General features: G+C 39.8%; 1 protein-coding gene and 1 long non-coding RNA gene across 8 annotated transcripts; one reads left to right on the forward strand and one right to left on the reverse strand.

Moving 5' to 3' along the window:
* Positions 1-423: 423 nt before the first annotated feature.
* Positions 424-5,301, reverse strand: LOC118374911 (insulin gene enhancer protein ISL-3). 5 transcript variants are annotated; one of them, XM_035761400.2, is made up of 6 exons: positions 5,128-5,301; positions 4,506-4,695; positions 3,758-4,020; positions 2,311-2,591; positions 1,483-1,650; positions 424-1,167 (listed from the first exon to the last, which is right to left on the reverse strand). In XM_035761400.2, exons 1-6 carry the CDS (start codon positions 5,183-5,185, stop codon positions 1,051-1,053), a joined length of 1,077 nt encoding a protein of 358 aa, XP_035617293.2. In that variant the 5' UTR covers positions 5,186-5,301; the 3' UTR covers positions 424-1,050. The 5 variants fall into 5 exon arrangements, with proteins under 5 accessions (XP_035617293.2, XP_035617290.2, XP_035617292.2 ...); XM_035761397.2 differs by having other exon boundaries at positions 2,299-2,591; XM_035761399.2 differs by having other exon boundaries at positions 2,311-2,594.
* A 974-nt stretch (positions 5,302-6,275) lies between these two features.
* On the forward strand, positions 6,276-18,759 carry LOC118374910 (uncharacterized). Of its 3 annotated transcripts, none has more exons than XR_008133371.1 (9): positions 6,276-6,588; positions 7,100-7,248; positions 7,470-7,809; positions 7,949-8,031; positions 9,909-10,019; positions 10,223-10,324; positions 10,441-10,508; positions 10,678-10,760; positions 18,090-18,759. It is a non-coding gene; the product is annotated as an uncharacterized LOC118374910 (long non-coding RNA). The 3 variants fall into 3 exon arrangements; XR_008133372.1 differs by having other exon boundaries at positions 7,693-7,809; XR_008133373.1 differs by having other exon boundaries at positions 6,276-6,423.
* Positions 18,760-18,816: the final 57 nt, after the last annotated feature.

Here is an 18,816-nt window from a genome sequence, read left to right on the forward strand (position 1 = left end):
CGCAATTAAATAGGTCTACTTTTCGCAGTGGTTTTTATACTTAATGCAGGGATAAATAGGGAACTAAAACTTATTCACCTTGTTAGTAGAATTATTTTTTTGATAAATTCAGAAATATATTGGTGTTTGATTTGTTGTATATAGGCCTACACCTCTGTGGTTTAGAAGCTCGGGGAACTGGGGGCCTATAAGGTTTGCGTGAAGCATACTCGTTTTGGGAATACCTTTGGTTGAAGGTTTTGATGTCTATAGCTCAAATAACCACTGGTCCATTTGATGAACTGCATGCCACAGGCTGAGTGAGGGAACGGGGGTGTAAGCCTAGTGAGGGAACGGGGGTGTAAGCCTAGTGAGGGAACGGGGGTGTAAGCCTAGTGAGGGAAATTCTACAAGAGTTTATGCAAAGACTGTGCACCTTAGACATTATAAAGATTTAACAGTTTATTTTTTATCAGTTATTACTTCCTTTATGAATCGTTGTCCTGACAATAAATAACAATAACTTACTTTTGTTAGAGAGGCTCAAACAACCTGCCCTTTTCCTATTAAGATCAAATATTTAACAACAAGAATCGGTTTTATATAATCTTCGGAAATCATGCTCCTTTTTAAGACAAACACACGAGTCTATGGACTTGATAACGAAATAAATGTATCAAAAATCACATAAAGAAACCAAGAGACAATGAATTGCAGAATGTCCATCTGGTTCGACATCAAATGGCTCCAATGTAATATGGAGGGAGGCTGTTTTGTAAATCCATCACGAGAATCTTCTATCTTCTTTCGGTTCATGCAACGAAGTTCGGTTTTTCTTTTGTCACTGATATCCTCAAAACTGCTGAACTGAGTCTTAAAGAAGGGCTTTCGTTCGCGTTGCTTTATAGTGCCGTTAGGTAATTGTTCAACATTTAGAATATGTCATTTTCTCCTCCATGTCCGAAACGACTCCTCTGTCTTTAGGACGCTGTGGTGAGCTGGTCACATGCAGGGGACCGGGGACCGGGGCGGGAACATGCTAGGCCTGGAACCGAGGCTGGTGGCTCGGTCTCACGTCTCCACGGGACTGGGTACCATGCTGTTCGGGGTGTCGGGTAAGTGCGATGACAGAGAAGTCACGTCGCTGCCGGATGAGTTTCCCAATGAACCCGATTCCGAGAAAGACACCTGTAATGTGCAAGACAGTGATGTCAAAATAAATATGTTCTGGCTTTGTTTAGGCTACAAATGTTGCCACTTCTGACGTTGAAAATGGCCATTTAACGTTATTACTTATAACGTTTAAATTGATGATATTAAAGTGATGAAAAAAACTCAGAAAGTGTCGTCATCAAAATGAATACGTGCGTGTGTGTGTTTACGCGCGTGTGTGCGTGCGTTCGTGTGTGAGAGAGAGTTTGAATGTGTGTTCGTGCGTAATTACGCGTACCCACATGTGCACCCACATTAGCATGCAAGTATAGAATGTCTCCTCTATCTTACCAGTTGTTGAAAGGCCGGCTGGTCCAGATCACTCTGCAGGGCGAACTCGCTGAGGGCCTTCCAGGGCGGCTGGTAGGCCTGCACCTCCACCGAGTTACCCTGCACCGTGTTGTCGTGCCTGATAGGGCTTCTGGCAACCAGAGGCGTACCTGTGAGCCCCTGTAGACTCTAATACGAGATTAGAATAGGAAATCCAAATTAAATCTACACTTTGGTAGAGTCGAAGAAAATAATCAAATTCCCAGATCAGAATGTCAGCATTTTGTTCTGTAGTCTTTGCTTTCCAATACAGGTCATGCACAATTGAATTCTTGATTAATTATTTATTGGCAGGTTGAATACAGAAAAACAATAATGAAAGAACAGCTAGTGGAAATGACCGGCCTCGGACCAAGGGTTATTCAAGTGTGGCACTGGTCAAATCATTCCAGAAAAACGAATTCTTTAATTAATAAGAGGTAACCATTTGGCCACAAGTGCTTCGTTGCTGACCAACCTAGACTCACGGGTAGACGTAACATAGTAAACGAAAATCTTGGAGACATGATATGTACGTTTGGTATGGTATTAATTTGTGGATGTCTATCATCCATTTCGTATGGAATGTTACGAATTACAATTCGTATGATATGTTACTAATAGCAATTCTTATATCCCGGATTCTCGTTTACTATGTTTTGTCTAGTCTATGAGACCAGACTGTGCTGACATACCTCAACTATCGCAAAAATGTAAGGATTCAACGATGAACCAAACATAAAGAAAAAGTAGTAGGCTAGTAGAAGTATAAAAAAAATCTTTCCGAGATTAACTTACGAATATGCTTACAGTTTTATCACTGTGTTGCTGCTGCTGAAGTTGCTTCATGAGAATAGATCTCTTTTTGTCTTTGCATCTTTTATTCTGGAACCAAACTCGAATAACCCTTGGGCTGAGGCCGGTCATTTCCACCAGTTGTTCCTTCATTAGCGCATCTGGCCGCGGATTGGCGTTGTAGCAGGTCCGTAACGTGTGGAGCTGTTTCTCGTTCAAAACGGTTCGCACTCGTGTTGTCTTCTCTGACTGCTTGTGGACGTGGTTTCTGTGTGGTGCCCGTACTGTCACCGGCTCTGCTGAAGAGAGGCGGAATTATATTTAATAAAAAAGGAAATTAACTAAAGTTTGACTTATATTGTTATTAGTGTCATTGTTATTATTATTATTATTAATTATTATCCCAGGCTATGCAAATACGTTTTTTCCTGGAGAATGTTCCTTGCCATAGGTTATATAGACCGTTAGGTACTCTTATTAATCTAAAATATAACTTATTGAACTTTTGCCATGCGTTATAATATATATATAGAGAGAGAGAGTACGTGTGGATGGAGAGACTATTATCGTAAATATATATATTTAACCATCCACACGTACTCCATTTGATCTTGGTATTCCCCCCTAAAAATACATCGCCCATATTGAGCAACAATTATGTCTAGGCCCCAATGACAATGTAATTCTAAAAGCATGTAAGCTTTATTGCATTATAGTTCAATAGGCTACAGATTCCCATCCGCGCACTATGACACACTCCTTGTTTATTTCATGCATTACGTTTTTGTTCAATTAAAAAGGCTTAGTCAATTAGGCAACAGAAACGGTGTGTGGGCCTACTCGTTAACATTTATATCTCCTACAATTCTTTAATTTGCACATTAAGAGATTATCTGTAAAATTGTATTTATTGTTATCCAGATGATCCTGATAGGCCTAACGTCAAGGAGTAGGGATTAGCCTAATCTTTGAAGTTATTATAGCCTACTGTATTTGTATTATTGGGTCAACACTATTAAATAGTCATGTAAATTAAACTATCAAAATCCTTAAAAAATCCAACGTCACTTATTTTCAAAATCTATCCATTTAAAAGCTTGGTTTAAAATGAAATCATATCTCAGTGATTTTCCAATAAAAAGTTTAAAGGTCAGTCTGATATTGGTCGCCTATTGCCCAATATAGCCTAGTTATTGACATCTTAATGACTCAAAGCTTGCATCTGATTTGTTTTCTGGAGTCTACCGATCGTTATGATCATAAAATTAGGCCTATCGATAATTCTAGGAAATATATTTAGAACTATTATTATCAGGCTATTATTAGGATAATTAATATAACAATGAATATCATCATTCTGATTAACATGATTGCCTCCATATTATTATTATTGTTGTTGTTGTTCTTCTTCTTCTTATATTACAGAAGTCAGTGGTGGTGTTGTTTTGGATGTGCAACTGACCTGCTAAGTGTAGTGATCTGTTGGAGTGGATATGTTCGGGGCTGATTGGGCTTCCGGCGGAGCTCCGCTCCATTAGTAAACTGTGGTCCGCCCGACACAGCAGCTCCTCGTCCCGGAGAGAGAACTCATCCCCCGGCAAGAGCTGCCTGCTACATACGGAACATCTGAAACACTCGATGTGGTACACGTTGTCCCGGGCTCGCATCACCAAATCACTGCTGCTGAATCCCAGGTTACATTTTGCACATTTTATTCCAAATAACCTGCAAGGAATAAATGAAAAAACATGTATTGAATTAAACAACAACTTCTAACAGCCATTTGATTTGTTGTTACTGCAGTTTTTGTTCCAAGTTTTACATTACTAGGTCTACTTCGAACGTCAGAAACAAGGCTAAGATAAATATTACTGTGCATTGTTTAGCCAGGATCAAAGTATAAAAGCTAACTTGAACGAACTATTTTAATTGTAGAAAAGTTGCTTAATTGTAGGTCAAATGTCCTTTTATGCGTTGAACAACAGATACATTGAGCATGGAATTACGCAGACTGAACACGCTTTTTTATACACCTTCCAAAACAAGGACATTTGTATTTTTAGGCCTAATAAGCATCTGTGATGTAGGTACAAGTCTTGCATGTATATGTATTTTCTATATTTTAGTTTGTAGGCTACCTCCTCATTCACACCAACGTTAAAATACGTTCAATCACTAACAAAATATCTCCAAAGAATTTCAATCCCTACCTTACATAATCTCTTTTGCAATAGGTTTTTCCGTCCCGTACGAAGCAAGTGCATGTCTCATCCAGGTACTGGCTGCACTCTGCACACTTCAGGCAGGCTGCATGCCACTCCAGGTCCGGGGAAACTCTCAGAATGTACTGGTCATGTATCTGACTTCCACAGCCTACACACATCGCGAATCCGGACTTCTCTGCAGAGAGCACAGACATTGTAACCATTCTTTCCCATGTACACAGTTAATGACACCTTCAATCACACTTTTTGAGAGCCACTGGCCTACATGTCACTTCTTCGTCTTAAATGGTCTTATGCAGAGCGAAATACTCCCAGTTTCTCACTGTATTACATTCCAATGACTAAGACCTGTTCTGAAATTATGCATAATCGTTTAGAAAGAAATCTAAGATAAAATGATCTATAAACAAGAAAAAGTCCGCATTATGGATAACAAAACAATACCAATACACATATATTATATTTGCTTTATGCAAATAAATATATGCAACACGATGGTATTTGAATGCGATAACATATGTTTTAATTTCAGAGGCTACGATTTGTAGGGTAATCTACAACACTGGGAAAAGCGGGTAAAAAAAACATGCAAAAAAATGCCACTTACTTTTGGAATGATCCCCCATATCACCCAAGAAAGAAGAGCTGAAAATAATATCCACCATACAGGAATGATGACGGGATTGCAATAAGATGCAGAAAATAAGTAAGAAGGAGAGGAGAAAGGAGGGAGGTGAGTAGCCTGTGCCTGGCTGTCTGATAACTTCAGTTCGGACTGTGGGACGGCCCCGGGAAGAGGCGCTGCAGTGTCCCACACACTCTCTGACGTCACGCGTAGAACTGGACATCCATTCGTCCCACATAACATATTCCCACTGTCATATCAAGTCTCACTAGAGATTTTAAAGAATTAAGTAGTTCGAAAATGTTTATTTATTTTGAAACAGTTGGTTATTAACAGTAAGGTAATTTTGGGGCTTGGATATTTGCCTACGTTTATGGTGAGCTTTTTTGGTTGATGTATTATTTCCTGACAATTACTGCTAATTATTTAAAATCTGTACACTTTTATTAGGCCTACATTGGAATTGTAATTAGCAGGAGTAAGCATTAAATTGCATGCTTTTCCTGAGACAGAGGAGAATGCACAGAGACAACCCGTCATGACACCTGACACCATGTGAATCAGTACATCCATCTACTCGAGAACAACAAGGACACCTACTGGAGGAACATTAGAAGTACAATTTTACTGCTTCATCCCAGGACAGGAGAGCAGCGCAGTGAGCCACTCTAGACTGTTACCTGCTTTTTAGTTATACATCAAATAAAGTGTATCCATAAAGTTTCTGTAAGGAATTTGTTCTATTTCATATATCAAATTAATAAAATGTAGGTAGATTCCTTTCATTGTCTCGGAATTTTGGAGTACAGGGCTCTCATTATATAATTTTACATCAGCTTGTATTTTTCCAATTAAATATAAATGTTTATGTCATGGAATAAATATATGTCTATGGATGGAATGGAATGCTTACACCATGTATTTTATAGCCCACAGTACATGCATTCTCAAATCCCCTAAAAGGGCATTTGAATTCATAATGAAATTATTATTTAGGGCTATTTCCTGAGTTCACTGTTTCAAGTGAAAGAGACGCGGAGAGATCAGACTGCATACATTGTTCTCGCGAGATTCAAGAGTGGAGAATTAACTGATGCCTCTCAGCTGCCTGTTTATATTGTCATGAAACAGGCAGGGAGGGAGCAGCAGGTCTCGAATCCTCGACCATCGAGCCGGAGGTCCGGTGCGCTATCGTTTGTGCAGCAAAAGCGTGCTCGTGCGGCACAATCGATTTCCGCGCTTATAAACCCAGGGTCGTTACAATATCAAGACAAATAGGTAGCAAAAAATTAGCTAGAAAGCTAGCCAGTTATGTTCACAGCAATTAACAGAATAAGTTTGGGACAATTGGTATGTAAAACTCCAGTGTTGACAGCCATTTATTCTACCGTGTCAGATTGCCACCAACGTCTAGTTGGCTAGTCTGACTGAAGTCTGTCTGAGGTCAGTTCAGGACATGGCATCTCGACAACATACTTTCACTCTAATTTGCAACTGCACTGTTAGCTACATACATTGTAGCTATTAACGGTTATCGTGTCTGAGTAGATGGAGCATGAAACTGATCCACATTTTGGCAACATAACTAACTACACTACAGTACATACAGTGTGTCACCTGACTTGTGATTTTGTTATTTTGGAGGACAAAACACACAGTTGACCTGACATGGCTAAAGCCTTCCCTTTGGTGTTCGACAAACGTATTTCATATTGCCTTTATTCCCTGTCGTGCACAGTGTGTTTTATATTGACCTTTGTACACACTACTGTTTACACTGTTAATTTGATAGAGCCAGTCTGATAATGTGCCCCAAAACTATGCCAGCTGTCTAGTTTATCATTCAAGGCCAAAATACCAAAATAGTAGTTATTGACAATCAGTAATGTCAATTAACTAAGTCTTATTTTTAAAGCAGTTCCATTATGGAGATTGGTTGTGTTCTCTCCTGCAGCCCTGTCTGGTACGGAGGTTTCAGAGTACTCTGGTAATAGCAGAGCACAACAACAACCAGCTCAAAGCCATCGCACTGTGTTCATTACTGCTGCCAGCAAGGTGGGAGGAGAGGTCACCTGCCTGGTGGCTGGAACCAACTGTGCCAAGGTAGGACTGTCACGACAATGCCCCACAGAGGTGGCAACCCCTCTTATCTGGAGAGCTACCAGTGTGCATGCATTTTTTTTTAAATGTACCTTTATTTTACCAGGTTGGTCTCATTGAGATTAAACATCTCTGCAAGAGAGACCAAATTTTGACCAAATTATGCTTCAACCCTACACTAATGCACCTAATTCAGCTAGACTAATTGTGATTCTGGTGGGTAGAATCAGGTGTGTTTCAGGAAGACTTGCGCAATAGCCCAGCTCTGCTGGAGGATGGTTGGCTACTCCTGCGATAACAGCTGTTCAGTCACACATCAATGGAAGTTAGGTTTTAATGTGGTATTTCATACGTATGTCACACTTGTGCAGTACAATGTAGCTATTTCATGATATACAGCTGGCTGATATGGTTAACTGTTTATTTCTGTGTTGGATTCTTCTTTAGCAGGTTGCAGACCAGATCAGTAAAGTCCAGGGGGTCAAGAAGATTCTAGTGGCTCAACATGACTGCTACAAAGGACTGTTACCATTCTGGGATGGGATAGTTTTGTTACGTTCTGAGGTCTGTGTGGATATGCTTAGTTCAAATACAGATGCCGGAGATGTTTAGATGATATTTCCTGTTGGAATGATGGAATGGCATGATACTTCCTTTTGGTCTAAATATGTACTTTAACCCTGGTCCTCTTTTCTCCATACAGAGGAATTGACTCCTTTGATTCTTGCTTCCCAGAAGCAGTTCAACTTCACACACATCTGTGCAGGAGCTTCTGCTTTTGGGAAGGTGAGTTACTGACTGTAACACAACAGTGTTCACATGTCTGCATTTCCCCCATGTTATTAATAGCTATATAATGATCAAATCCTTCCTTATCATGGGAAGTTTATTATGTATCCAGACATGCATGAATTATAGTGCATTTTATCATCATAATAACATCTAGTTGATCTGATTTACCATTTTTAAACATTATGCTTTAATGCTTCTAAAAGTAGTTTTTTTCCTTCCAATTTTACCCAGTAAGTGTAGTACTACCCCTCAATTACTACTCCAGTAATCTGTCATTCTGCAATAGAACTGTCAACTTGCTGATCTAATGGTATTTCTATTGAATTAGGATGCATTAAACAATATCTTATGTATTGTAATCCAACTCATATTGACTGAGGCTGGGTTGTCTGGTCTCAATTTCCCTGAGTAGATGAATGTGTTTTAGATGATGCATCCTAAAACTGTCTGGTATTTGATTGAATTTATTTTACTAAAAACATCATCAGCAATCATTTGTCAAAGATGACTTTGAATTCCATTGTCCATCCTTGGGCTAAACTTCACACAGTTTTGTATTTGAGTCTCCGTAGCCCAAGCTAGTTTTATCCAACTCACAGAGGGCAGTTTGTATCCATCATGGTACTATAGCATTATTGACATCATCTACTTTAAACTGTTTCTGTAGGGACACATTATTTGTAATAGTTTCAATTTGGTCTTTATTGTACCAAACTTTGCCAAGTCCTTAAAATGTTGACAAACATTTCCATTTTAAAACAATCAACCTCCCCATCACCTCTCTGTGTCCTGAGAGATCCACAGGGTGATATGGTTGAATTAAAGAATATCATCTCAATACTGTATTATGCTCAACAGAATCTCCTTCCCAGAGTGTCAGCCAAGCTGGAGGTTGTAACTCTCTCTGACATCACCGAGGTCAAATCTCAAGACACTGTCGTTAGAACCATTTACGCTGATGAGATTCCTGTTGCAATATCTTTTATAATTAACAACTATTCCATTGAGGTATAAAATGACCCCAAATATTTTGTAAGCACACCAATTATTATGCATTACAACATAGTTTCTTATCGCTGCAGGCCTGTTCTTAGCACTATCTATAATGCATACGTAAATAGCAGAATAAATGATTAGATAGATTTCAGTATTGGTGTAGTGCTCTGCTAATGGGCTGGGGTCTGGGGTTAAATGGAGATGATTGTTCTATATTCATTAGTAAAGTGATGAGGCTATAATAGTTCATGTTGTTGTTTCTGACCTCTTAATGACTACAGAGATCCACCCTGGTCATCCCAGCTGTCAGTCTGAAAGCCTAAAAGCCTCCCTGAAGAAGAATAAGCTCAGATCATATTTTGATTGGGCACATTATAATCATAAAATATAGATGGGTCTGATTAAAATTATCCACTTAAACTTTGGCAAGAGCCTGACTCTTCCTGGTTGGAAATTCAGTGTTTTTTTTGTTTTTTAACCATTTTGCTGCTGCATTTTTGCCAGACAAAGGTCTTACACTTGGATGTTTTGGTGTTGTCAGACAGTCCAATTAGTAATACACAATGCATATGCCAGGAACTGCCATAGCTTCATACAATGCAAGTTCTTACAATGCAAGTCTGTTCTTTCTTGTTTTTAGTTATTACTGTGAACATTTGTCTTTGTATTTTTTAGAATTGCCTGAATTGCATCGCATGTAAAACAGACAATGGCATTTATCAGAGAATAACAAACACACGCAAAAGCTTAATTGAATCACCAAATTCTTCTAAATACTTTTTCTTATTGCGTTTTTTTGCTCTAAGAATATATTCCAATATAACCAAGCAAACACATTGCATGTGGTGTTACTGTACGTGGTGTCTGTACTACAGGTAATTCCCTGGCCACAGTGAAGTGCAATGAGAAAGTCAAGGTGTTCACAGTGAGGGGAACTTCCTTTGAACCTGCTGCTGTGGAGGGAGGCAGTGCTGCTACTGAACAGGGTACAATACTCTTCCATTACACTGTTACCAGCAGCACCACTCAGTAACCTTTCTCTGTCTCTCATCATAACAGTAATGTTTTCAATACCTGATTATGGCTCCCGAGCAGCATATTCTGATGCAAGTGTAAAGAATATTTTGCACATTTAATTTGACTGCGTTTTGAGATAGATTTTTAGTTATGTCTGTCCGTTCTGTTGCAGTTGCCTCACCCTCTCCTGTGGGGATGTCAGAATGACTTAAGCAGAGCCTGACCAAGAGCGATTGACCAGAGCTCACAAGTGCCAAAGTGGTAGTGTCCGCAGGTAAGGGCTTAGCTTTACACTGTCTGACTGCTTCAGCCAATGTGTCATTCACATTCCCTGGCCTCTCATTCTGTTAAGTCATTGTGACCAAGCACTTGATTTCTTTGTCCCATTAGGACGAGGGCTGAAGAGTGGTGAGAACATCAAACTGCTGTACGACCTCGCTGACAAAATGGTGCTGCAGGTATAAATAACCATGTGTGTGTACATCAGAGAGAAGGAGAGAGAGAATCTTTGAGAGTGAGTGGGTGCATGTGTGAGGGACAGTGGAAAGAGTGAGAGGTCAGTTGTCTGTGTGTAATTGCGTGGTATGATCATGTGTATTAATAAACTGCTGTATGTTGTGAATGCAGTGGGGGCCTCCAGAGCTGCTGTGGATGCTGGCTATGTCCCCAATGACATGCAGGTCGGCCAGACTGGCAAGATTGTAGCACCTGTAAGTGATACAACACACACCCTTTTATTGTCTCTGTTATTTCACTGTGTCACAGCAGAAACCACCAACATACAATATTTCTTAGTGAGCAACCTGACAAGAAAATAATAACATAACTTTAATAAATTGTATATGATTATGTTTCAGTTTTTCAGCATCACACTATCGTATTAAATGTTCTGTAAAATTATATTTTAATTTAGTTATTTTGGATTACAAATGTAATTATGTTTGGTCTTGCTGAATGACTTTAATTGAACTGTATGTGCACTTTTGCTGACCTTCATTAGCCTACAGTTCATTCAGAAAGTATTCAGACCCCTTGACTTTTTTCACATTTTGTTACAGCCTTATTCTAAAATGGAATAAATAGTTTTTTTCCCCCCTCAATCTACACACAATACCCCATAATGACAAAGCAAAAACAGTTTTAGACAGTTTTGCAACTGTATATACACTATCGTTCAAAAGTTTGGGGTCACCTAGAAATGTCCTTGTTTTTGAAAGAAAAGCACTTTTTTTGTCCATTAGAATAACATAAAATTGATCAGAAATACAGTGCAGACATGGTTAATGTTGTAAATGACTATTGTAGCTGGAAACGGCAGATTGAAATGGAATATCTACATAGGCGTACAGAGGCCCATTATCAGCAACCATCACTCCTGTGTTCCAAAGGCACGTTCTGTTAGCTAATCCAAGTGTATCATTTTAAAAGGCTAATTGATCATTAGAAAACCCTTTTGCAATTGTTAGCACAGCTGAAAACGGTCGTGCTGATTAAAGAAGCAATACAACTGGCCTTCTTTAGACTAGTTGAGTATCTGGAACATCAGCATTTGTGGGTTCGATTACAGGCTTAAAATGCCCAGAAACAAAGAACCTTCTTCTGAAACTCGTCAGTCTATTCTTGTTCTGAGAAATGAAGTCTATTCTATGCGAGAAATTGCTAAGAAACTGAAGATCTGGTACAGCGCTGTGTACTACTCCCTTCACAGAACAGCGCAAAAGGGCTCCAACCAGGATAGAAAGAGGAGTAGGAGGCCCCAGTGCACCACTGAGCAAGAGGACAAGTGCATTAGTGTCTAGTTTTAGAAACAGACGCCTCTCAAGTCCTCAACTGGCAGCTTCATTAAATAGTACCCGCAGAACACCAGTCGCAATGTCAACAGTGAAGAGGCGACTCCGGGATGCTGGCCTTCTAGGCATAGTTCCTCTGTCCAGTGTCTGTGTTCTTCTGCCCATCTTCATCTTTTCTTTTTATTGGCCAGTCTGATGTATGGCTTTTTCTTTGCAACTCTGCCTAGAAGGCCAGCATCCCGGAGTCGTCTCTTCACAGTTGACGTTGAGACTGTTTTGTGGGTACTATTTAATGAAGCTGCGATGGCATGATGGTTGCTGATAATGGGCCTCTGTACGCCTATTCCATTTCAAATCTAGTCATTTACAACAATAGTCATTTACAACATTATCTACACTGTATTTCTGATCAATTTTATGTTATTTTAATGGACAAATAATGTGCTTTTCATTCAAAAACAAGAATTTGTAAGTAACCTCAAACTTTTGAAAACCTGCTCCAGAGAAGAATGGGGAGAAACACCCAAAATACAGGTGCGCCAAGCTTGTAGCGTCATACCCAAGACGACAAGGATCTCTTAGTAATTTTCTCCGGTCGTCTTTCCCTCGATCCTGACTCCCAGTCCCTGCTGCTGACAAACATCCCCACACCATGATGCTGCTACCACCGTGCTTCACCGTCGGGATGGTGCCAGGTTTCCTCCAGACGTGACGCTTGGCATTCAGGCCAAAGAGTTCAATCTTGGTTTCATCAGATCAGAGAATCTTGTTTTTCATGGTCTGAGAGTTTTTAGGTGACTTTTGTAAAACTCCAAGGTAGCTGTCATGTGCCTTTTACTGAGGAGTGGCTTCAGTCTGGCCACTACCATAAAGGCCTGATTGTTGGAGTGCTGCAGAGATGGTTGTCCTTCTGGAAGGTTCTCCCATCTCAACAGAGGAACTCTGCAGCTCTGTGAGAGTGACCATCAGGTTCTTGTTCACCTCCCTGACCAAGGCTCTTCTCCCCTGATTGCTCAGTTTGGCCGAGCGGCCAGTTCTAGGAAGTGTCTTGGTGGCAACAAACTTCTTCCATTTAAGAATGATGGAAGCCATTGTGTTCTTGTGGACCTTCAATGCTGCAGACATTTTTTGGTACCCTTCCCCAGATCTGTGCCTCGACACAATCCTGTCTCGGAGCTCTACGAACAATTCCTTAGGCCTCATGGCTTGGTTTTTGCTCTGACATGCACTTTCAACTGTGGGACCTTGTATAGACAGGTATGTGCCTTTCCAAATCATGTCCAATCAATTGAATGTACCACAGCTGGACTCCAATCAATTGTAGAAACATCTCAAGGGTGATCAATGGAAACAGGAGCTCAATTTCAAGTCTCATAGCAAAGGGTCTGAATACTTATGTAAATAAGATATTTCTGTTTTTTGTTTTTTTGAAATTTGCAAACATTTCTAAAAAACTGTTTTCGCTTTGTCATTATGGGGTATTGTGCATAGATGAGGAAATTTAACATAATATTTTTTTTTAATTCAAATTTAGAATAAGTCTAACATAACAAAATGTGGAAGAAATCAAGGGGTCTGAATACTTTCTGAATGCACTGTATTTTCTCGATCTTGATGTTCCAAAATGGCCTATCTGTCCCCTACATTCAATTGTGTGTACAGTGTGTTAGTTAGCAGATTTGTGTGGATTGGGGTGTGTGTGTGTGCCAAGACTGCTGAGGCTGTGTATGTTTTGGCAAAGCCAACAAGCCACAAGACAGACCCCTCACAGTAAAGGGAATTATCCTTAGTCGTGTTGCATATTCCGGTTTTCAGGAATACAGCTATTTTCAACCTAGCTTCCTTTTCCGCTGAAAACCGAATGTGGGAACTCCGCTCAGGCGCTTCTCTTATGCCTCCTACATCAGGTTAAAGGGAATTAATACAGGCAAGCACACACTTGTTTTCCAAAACAATACAAACAAAATCACAATGTGTGACAATACTCTCTATTGTGACATTATTTTAAATTGAATAAGCTTAAAAAGGCTAAATTGGTCATTTGGCTCGCGACAGGGATATCCCAGCTGTCATCAGACCCACATTAGGGCCGTCTGAAGCAGCTGTAATGTAGTTAATGGCTGATTTTTAAGGTCTTAAATGATTTACCAGTCCCATTAGGAAGGAGACTTAAGTGCTGTGAGTCCACCCTGCCCCTCAAAATGGACAACTCTGCCAATATTGTTGTTTCCTGTTTACATTGTGTACAATCACAGAAGGGTATATGCAACATCCTAAACCAGCAACCATTCATTGCTTGTGTATTGCAATTCATATTCAAAACAAATCAGGGCACTGGAAATATAATTGATGTAATCAAATGTAATATACTATTTACAGTAATATTATATATACAGTACCAGTCAAGTTTGGACTCACCTACTCATTCAAGGGGTTTTCTTTATTTTTACTATTTTCTACATTGTAGAATAATAGTGAAGACACAAACTATGAAATAACAAATATGGAATCATGTAGTTAACAAAAAAGTTTTAAACAAATCAAAATATATTTGAGATTCTTCAAAGTAGCTGTCCTTTGCCTTGATGGCAGCTTTGCACATTTGGCATGCACTCAACCATGCACACCGCCACATGAAAGGAAGACCCAGAGTTACCTCTGCTGCAGAGGATAAATTCATTAGAGTTAACTGGACCACCACATGAAAGGAAGACCCAGAGTTACCTCTGCTGCAGAGGATAAATTCATTAGAGTTAACTGGACCACCACATGAAAGGAAGACCCAGAGTTACCTCTGCTGCAGAGGATAAATTCATTAGAGTTAACTGGACCACCACATGAAAGGAAGACCCAGAGTTACCTCTGCTGCAGAGGATAAATTCATTAGAGTTAACTGGACCACCACATGAAAGGAAGACCCAGAGTTACCTCTGCTGCAGAGGATAAATTCATTAGAGTTAACTGGACCACCACATGAAAGGAAGACCCAGAGTTACCTCTGCTGCAGAGGATAAATTCATTAGAGTTAACTGGACCACCACATGAAAGGAAGACCCAGAGTTACCTCTGCTGCAGAGGATAAATTCATTAGAGTTAACTGGACCGCCACATGAAAGGAAGACCAGCCTCAGAAATTGCAGCCCAAGGATAAATGCTTCACAGAGTTCAACTGGACCACCACATGAAAGGAAGACCCAGAGTTACCTCTGCTGCAGAGGAGACTGCGTGAATCAGGCCTTCATGGTCGGATTGCTGCAAAGAAACCACTACTAAAGGACACCAATAAGAAGAGACTTGCTTGGGCTAAGAAACCTGAGCAGTGGACATTAGGCCAGTGGAAATCTGTCCTTTGGTCTGATGAGTCCAAACTTGAGATTTTTGGTTCCAACCGCTGTGTCTTTGTGAGACGCAGAGTAGGTGAACGGATGATCTCTGCATGTGTGGTTCCCACCGTGATGCATGGAGGAGGTGGTGTGGGGGTGCTTTGCTGGTGACACTGTCAGTGATTTTATTTAGAATTCAAGGCACACTTAACCAGCATGGCTACCACAGCACTCTGCAGCGATACGCCATCCCATCTGGTTTGCACTTAGTCCCACTGTCATTTGTTTTTCAACAGGATAATGACCCAACTCCTCCAGGCTGTGTAAGGACTATTTGATCATTAAGGAGAGTGATAGAGTGCTGCATCATATGACTTGGCCTCCACAATCACCCGACCTCAGCCCAATTGAGATGGTTTGGGATGAGTTGGACCGCAGACTGATGGAAAGGCAGCCAGCAAGTTCTCAGCATATGTGGGAACTGCTTCAAGACTGTTGGAAAAGTATTCCAGGTGAAGCTGATTGAGAGAATATCAAGAGTGTGCAAAGGGTGGCAACTTTGAAGAATCTAAATTATATTTTGATGTATTTAACATTTTTTTGGTTACTACATGATTCCATGTGTGTTATTTCATAGTTTTGATGTCTTCAGTATTATTCTACAATGTAGAAAAGTGTCAGGTGTATGCACTTTTGACTGGTACTGTATATATTTAAAGTTGTATGTATATTTCCTACACAGTAAGCAGTGTCTATGTCTACTAATTCTACCTCCTAAGTCTCCATTATTCCATGACAAGCCTTCAGAAATGCTCTGACCCCCCCCCCCCCCCCTCCCGCCCCCACACACACACAAAGAAATCACATCTTTCCTCATGCCAGTCTGAGAGGGGAACCATGTTGTGGATTTATAATTTATCATTCTTCAGAGGTGATGCAGTATTCACATGATAATTAGGATACATTTTTGATTGCTGCCTGCGGGCATTTCTGCATTGTTGGCTTCAGGAACCTGGGCCATCATGACCTTATTAGTGTAACTGTCAGTGGCCTGTTTTAGTTTACACATGCGTTGTCGTGTATTTTATTATGAACTGCACTCATCAGGATAAAACGTATTAGTGGCTTTTACAAGACACCGTGTCACTTAAATGAGGAGAGTAAACACCTCCGCTTGACTCAATGTATCAGTCAAAATAACGCTGGCAAAATTAATGTTTTCAATTACTGCATTCTTGTTAAGTACTTACAAAGACTAAGTATTTTACTTGAAATGGGATATGATAACAATTGATTAAAATAATTACACAATTGTTTCAGGTTTTGTCATAAGGAACAAATATTTAAAGCTTTATAATATAAGGCTATTGTTAAGTGAGAGCACTGTATAGGCATTGGTGGTTTCTGAATGATGCAGGTTGATATAGTGTTTTACTTATGATTTTAGAGGACTAAAGTAATAATTTCAAGTGATAACTTTATAATTTTCTCATCTTCACAAGCATTGTCACATGTAGGCCAACAGTACAAATATAACAAAATAAAGACTTATGTTTTTTCACATGCTTTTCAAGGCATTGAATATCATAGATTCTTCTGTCAAACCAGTTATAGGACTCAGTCCTGAGATACCACCGAGCCAGTCTAACAGTATTTAGTATCGTTAGCCAACCTGTTGTCCTTTGTTGTCTGTTTGCACACAGCAGCATCCCGTGATCACCTGGTTGATTAATTCCGTTGTGTCACAATCTGGCTGTGTGTACAGGAGCTTGTGTTCTCACACCTGAGGGGAGCTGTGCTGTGTGAACCACTGGGTTTCAGCATCACTTTGGGGGATTTTATTAACAGGCCAGCGAGTGCACCAAGTCCCTGCCCTGCTGCCACGGCTCACAGCAGCTGTGGAGAGACCAAACGCCAGACAGGCAAGCAGACAGACAGGCAGAAGAGGAGGGAAAAACTGACCAAGCTTGGCAAATCATCTGACCATTCTCCTCCTCTCCCTACATATACTTTAAAAACATCCAGGGCTAAATGACCCCCCCCCAAGTATAGCAGTTTGTAGTGGAAAACTTTCAAAAAGCTGTTTATACCCAGCTGGGGACCTACTTGGAGGCTAACGGGGAGAAGCTTTTCTATTTTTTATTTTCTCTCTCCCAGTCTGGGGGGAAAAAAGGCCTCTGGATTGACAGTGCCTTTCATACTGTATTATCCGGCCTGGCTTTTAACTCCGGGAGAACTGTGTTCACAAATTGATGCTCTGTTCCTCTGGGGCTGCAGCTGAAACATTAAATCCTACTGAAATATTCATATGTGAGTGCATTTAGCTGAAAGCAATTGATGTGCTGCTCCCTGGAGAATGGATGGTAATGTTGCAGCCAGGGGCCCAGGCCCCCACACTCTGGCTGTCAGACACCCTTAAGGACCACACTCTGGTCAGAGCCATTGAGATGTATGGTCAGGAATTGACTGCCTACCGGGTCAGAGTATGGTGTAAATGGTTCCGGGGGATTGGGGTTCAGTTTGTGGTTCTGGTGTTGGTCACTTATGGTCACTGCAACTACTGGTTAGGAGAGCCTTCTCGTAAGGCTGTGGTCATAGGGATTCTCTGATGGCCACGCTGTGTATTTCTGTGTGAAAACACGCATCATCTTCTCATTTTAAGTTGTTGAAAAGTAATGGTTAAATCAATAGTCTTACATATTATATTGTGGCCAAACCTTTTCATTCATTTGGTTGAGACTTTTTTGTTTTTCAGAATATATATTTTTTGTTCTCCCGACAATAACTCTGTTTATTAAAACTTGAAAGCTGATTTATTTATGTCTATGTAGTATTATTGCAATAATATACATTTTTCGTTATATGAATTACATTTTTGATCAAATGGCCAGTCAGTATATAATAATGTATTGTGTTTTATTTCCAGGAACTCTACATCGCAGTGGGCATCTCTGGAGCTATTCAGCACCTGGCTGGGATGAAGAACAGCAAGGCACACAACATCACACACATCAAACTAAGGAGTCTAAATAAGCTAGTGGTATTATTGTGGTATATCTGTGTTATTACTTGTGGATAATACTTTTCATTTAAACAAATGTAAATAGATTTGTTCTACTGATGAAAAAATATATATATATTTATATATTTGAGGATGCAAGATGTTCTGAATTTTTCTAGTACTTTCTAATACAGGATGTGTTTTATACAGCAAGATATTTTTGAAGCAAGTTGTGCTTTTTAAAACATTGTTTTTTGCTGATTCTTGCTGTCGCAAGTCATGCACAAGTACGTATAGTTATAGGGCTTGTGCGTCTGATTTCTAAATTAACTGTGGTGTTGATTTATTTGATTAAATTCTTCTGAGCTCTTTGTGATGTAGCGCCTTGTCACCAGGAGAGTGATAAATACGTCTCACCCTCATGTTTATCACAATTTCATGTAGCTAAGCTTATTCTACCGCCTTTTATGGAATTTGCACTAGTGATGGATTAACAAGTAAAGATATACATACAGTAAAACAATGGGGATACTGATTAAATGTCATATTGATTTAAAATAAATTGTATTAATGTTAAAAAAGTGTTAATTAATAAAAAAAACATTTACAACTCTTTGAAACTGTTTTTTAAAATGTTTATCACCCATTCCAA

Source organism: Oncorhynchus keta, unplaced genomic scaffold, assembly GCF_023373465.1.
Source record: "Oncorhynchus keta strain PuntledgeMale-10-30-2019 unplaced genomic scaffold, Oket_V2 Un_scaffold_5444_pilon_pilon, whole genome shotgun sequence".
NCBI classification, from domain to species: Eukaryota; Metazoa; Chordata; class Actinopteri; order Salmoniformes; family Salmonidae; genus Oncorhynchus; species Oncorhynchus keta.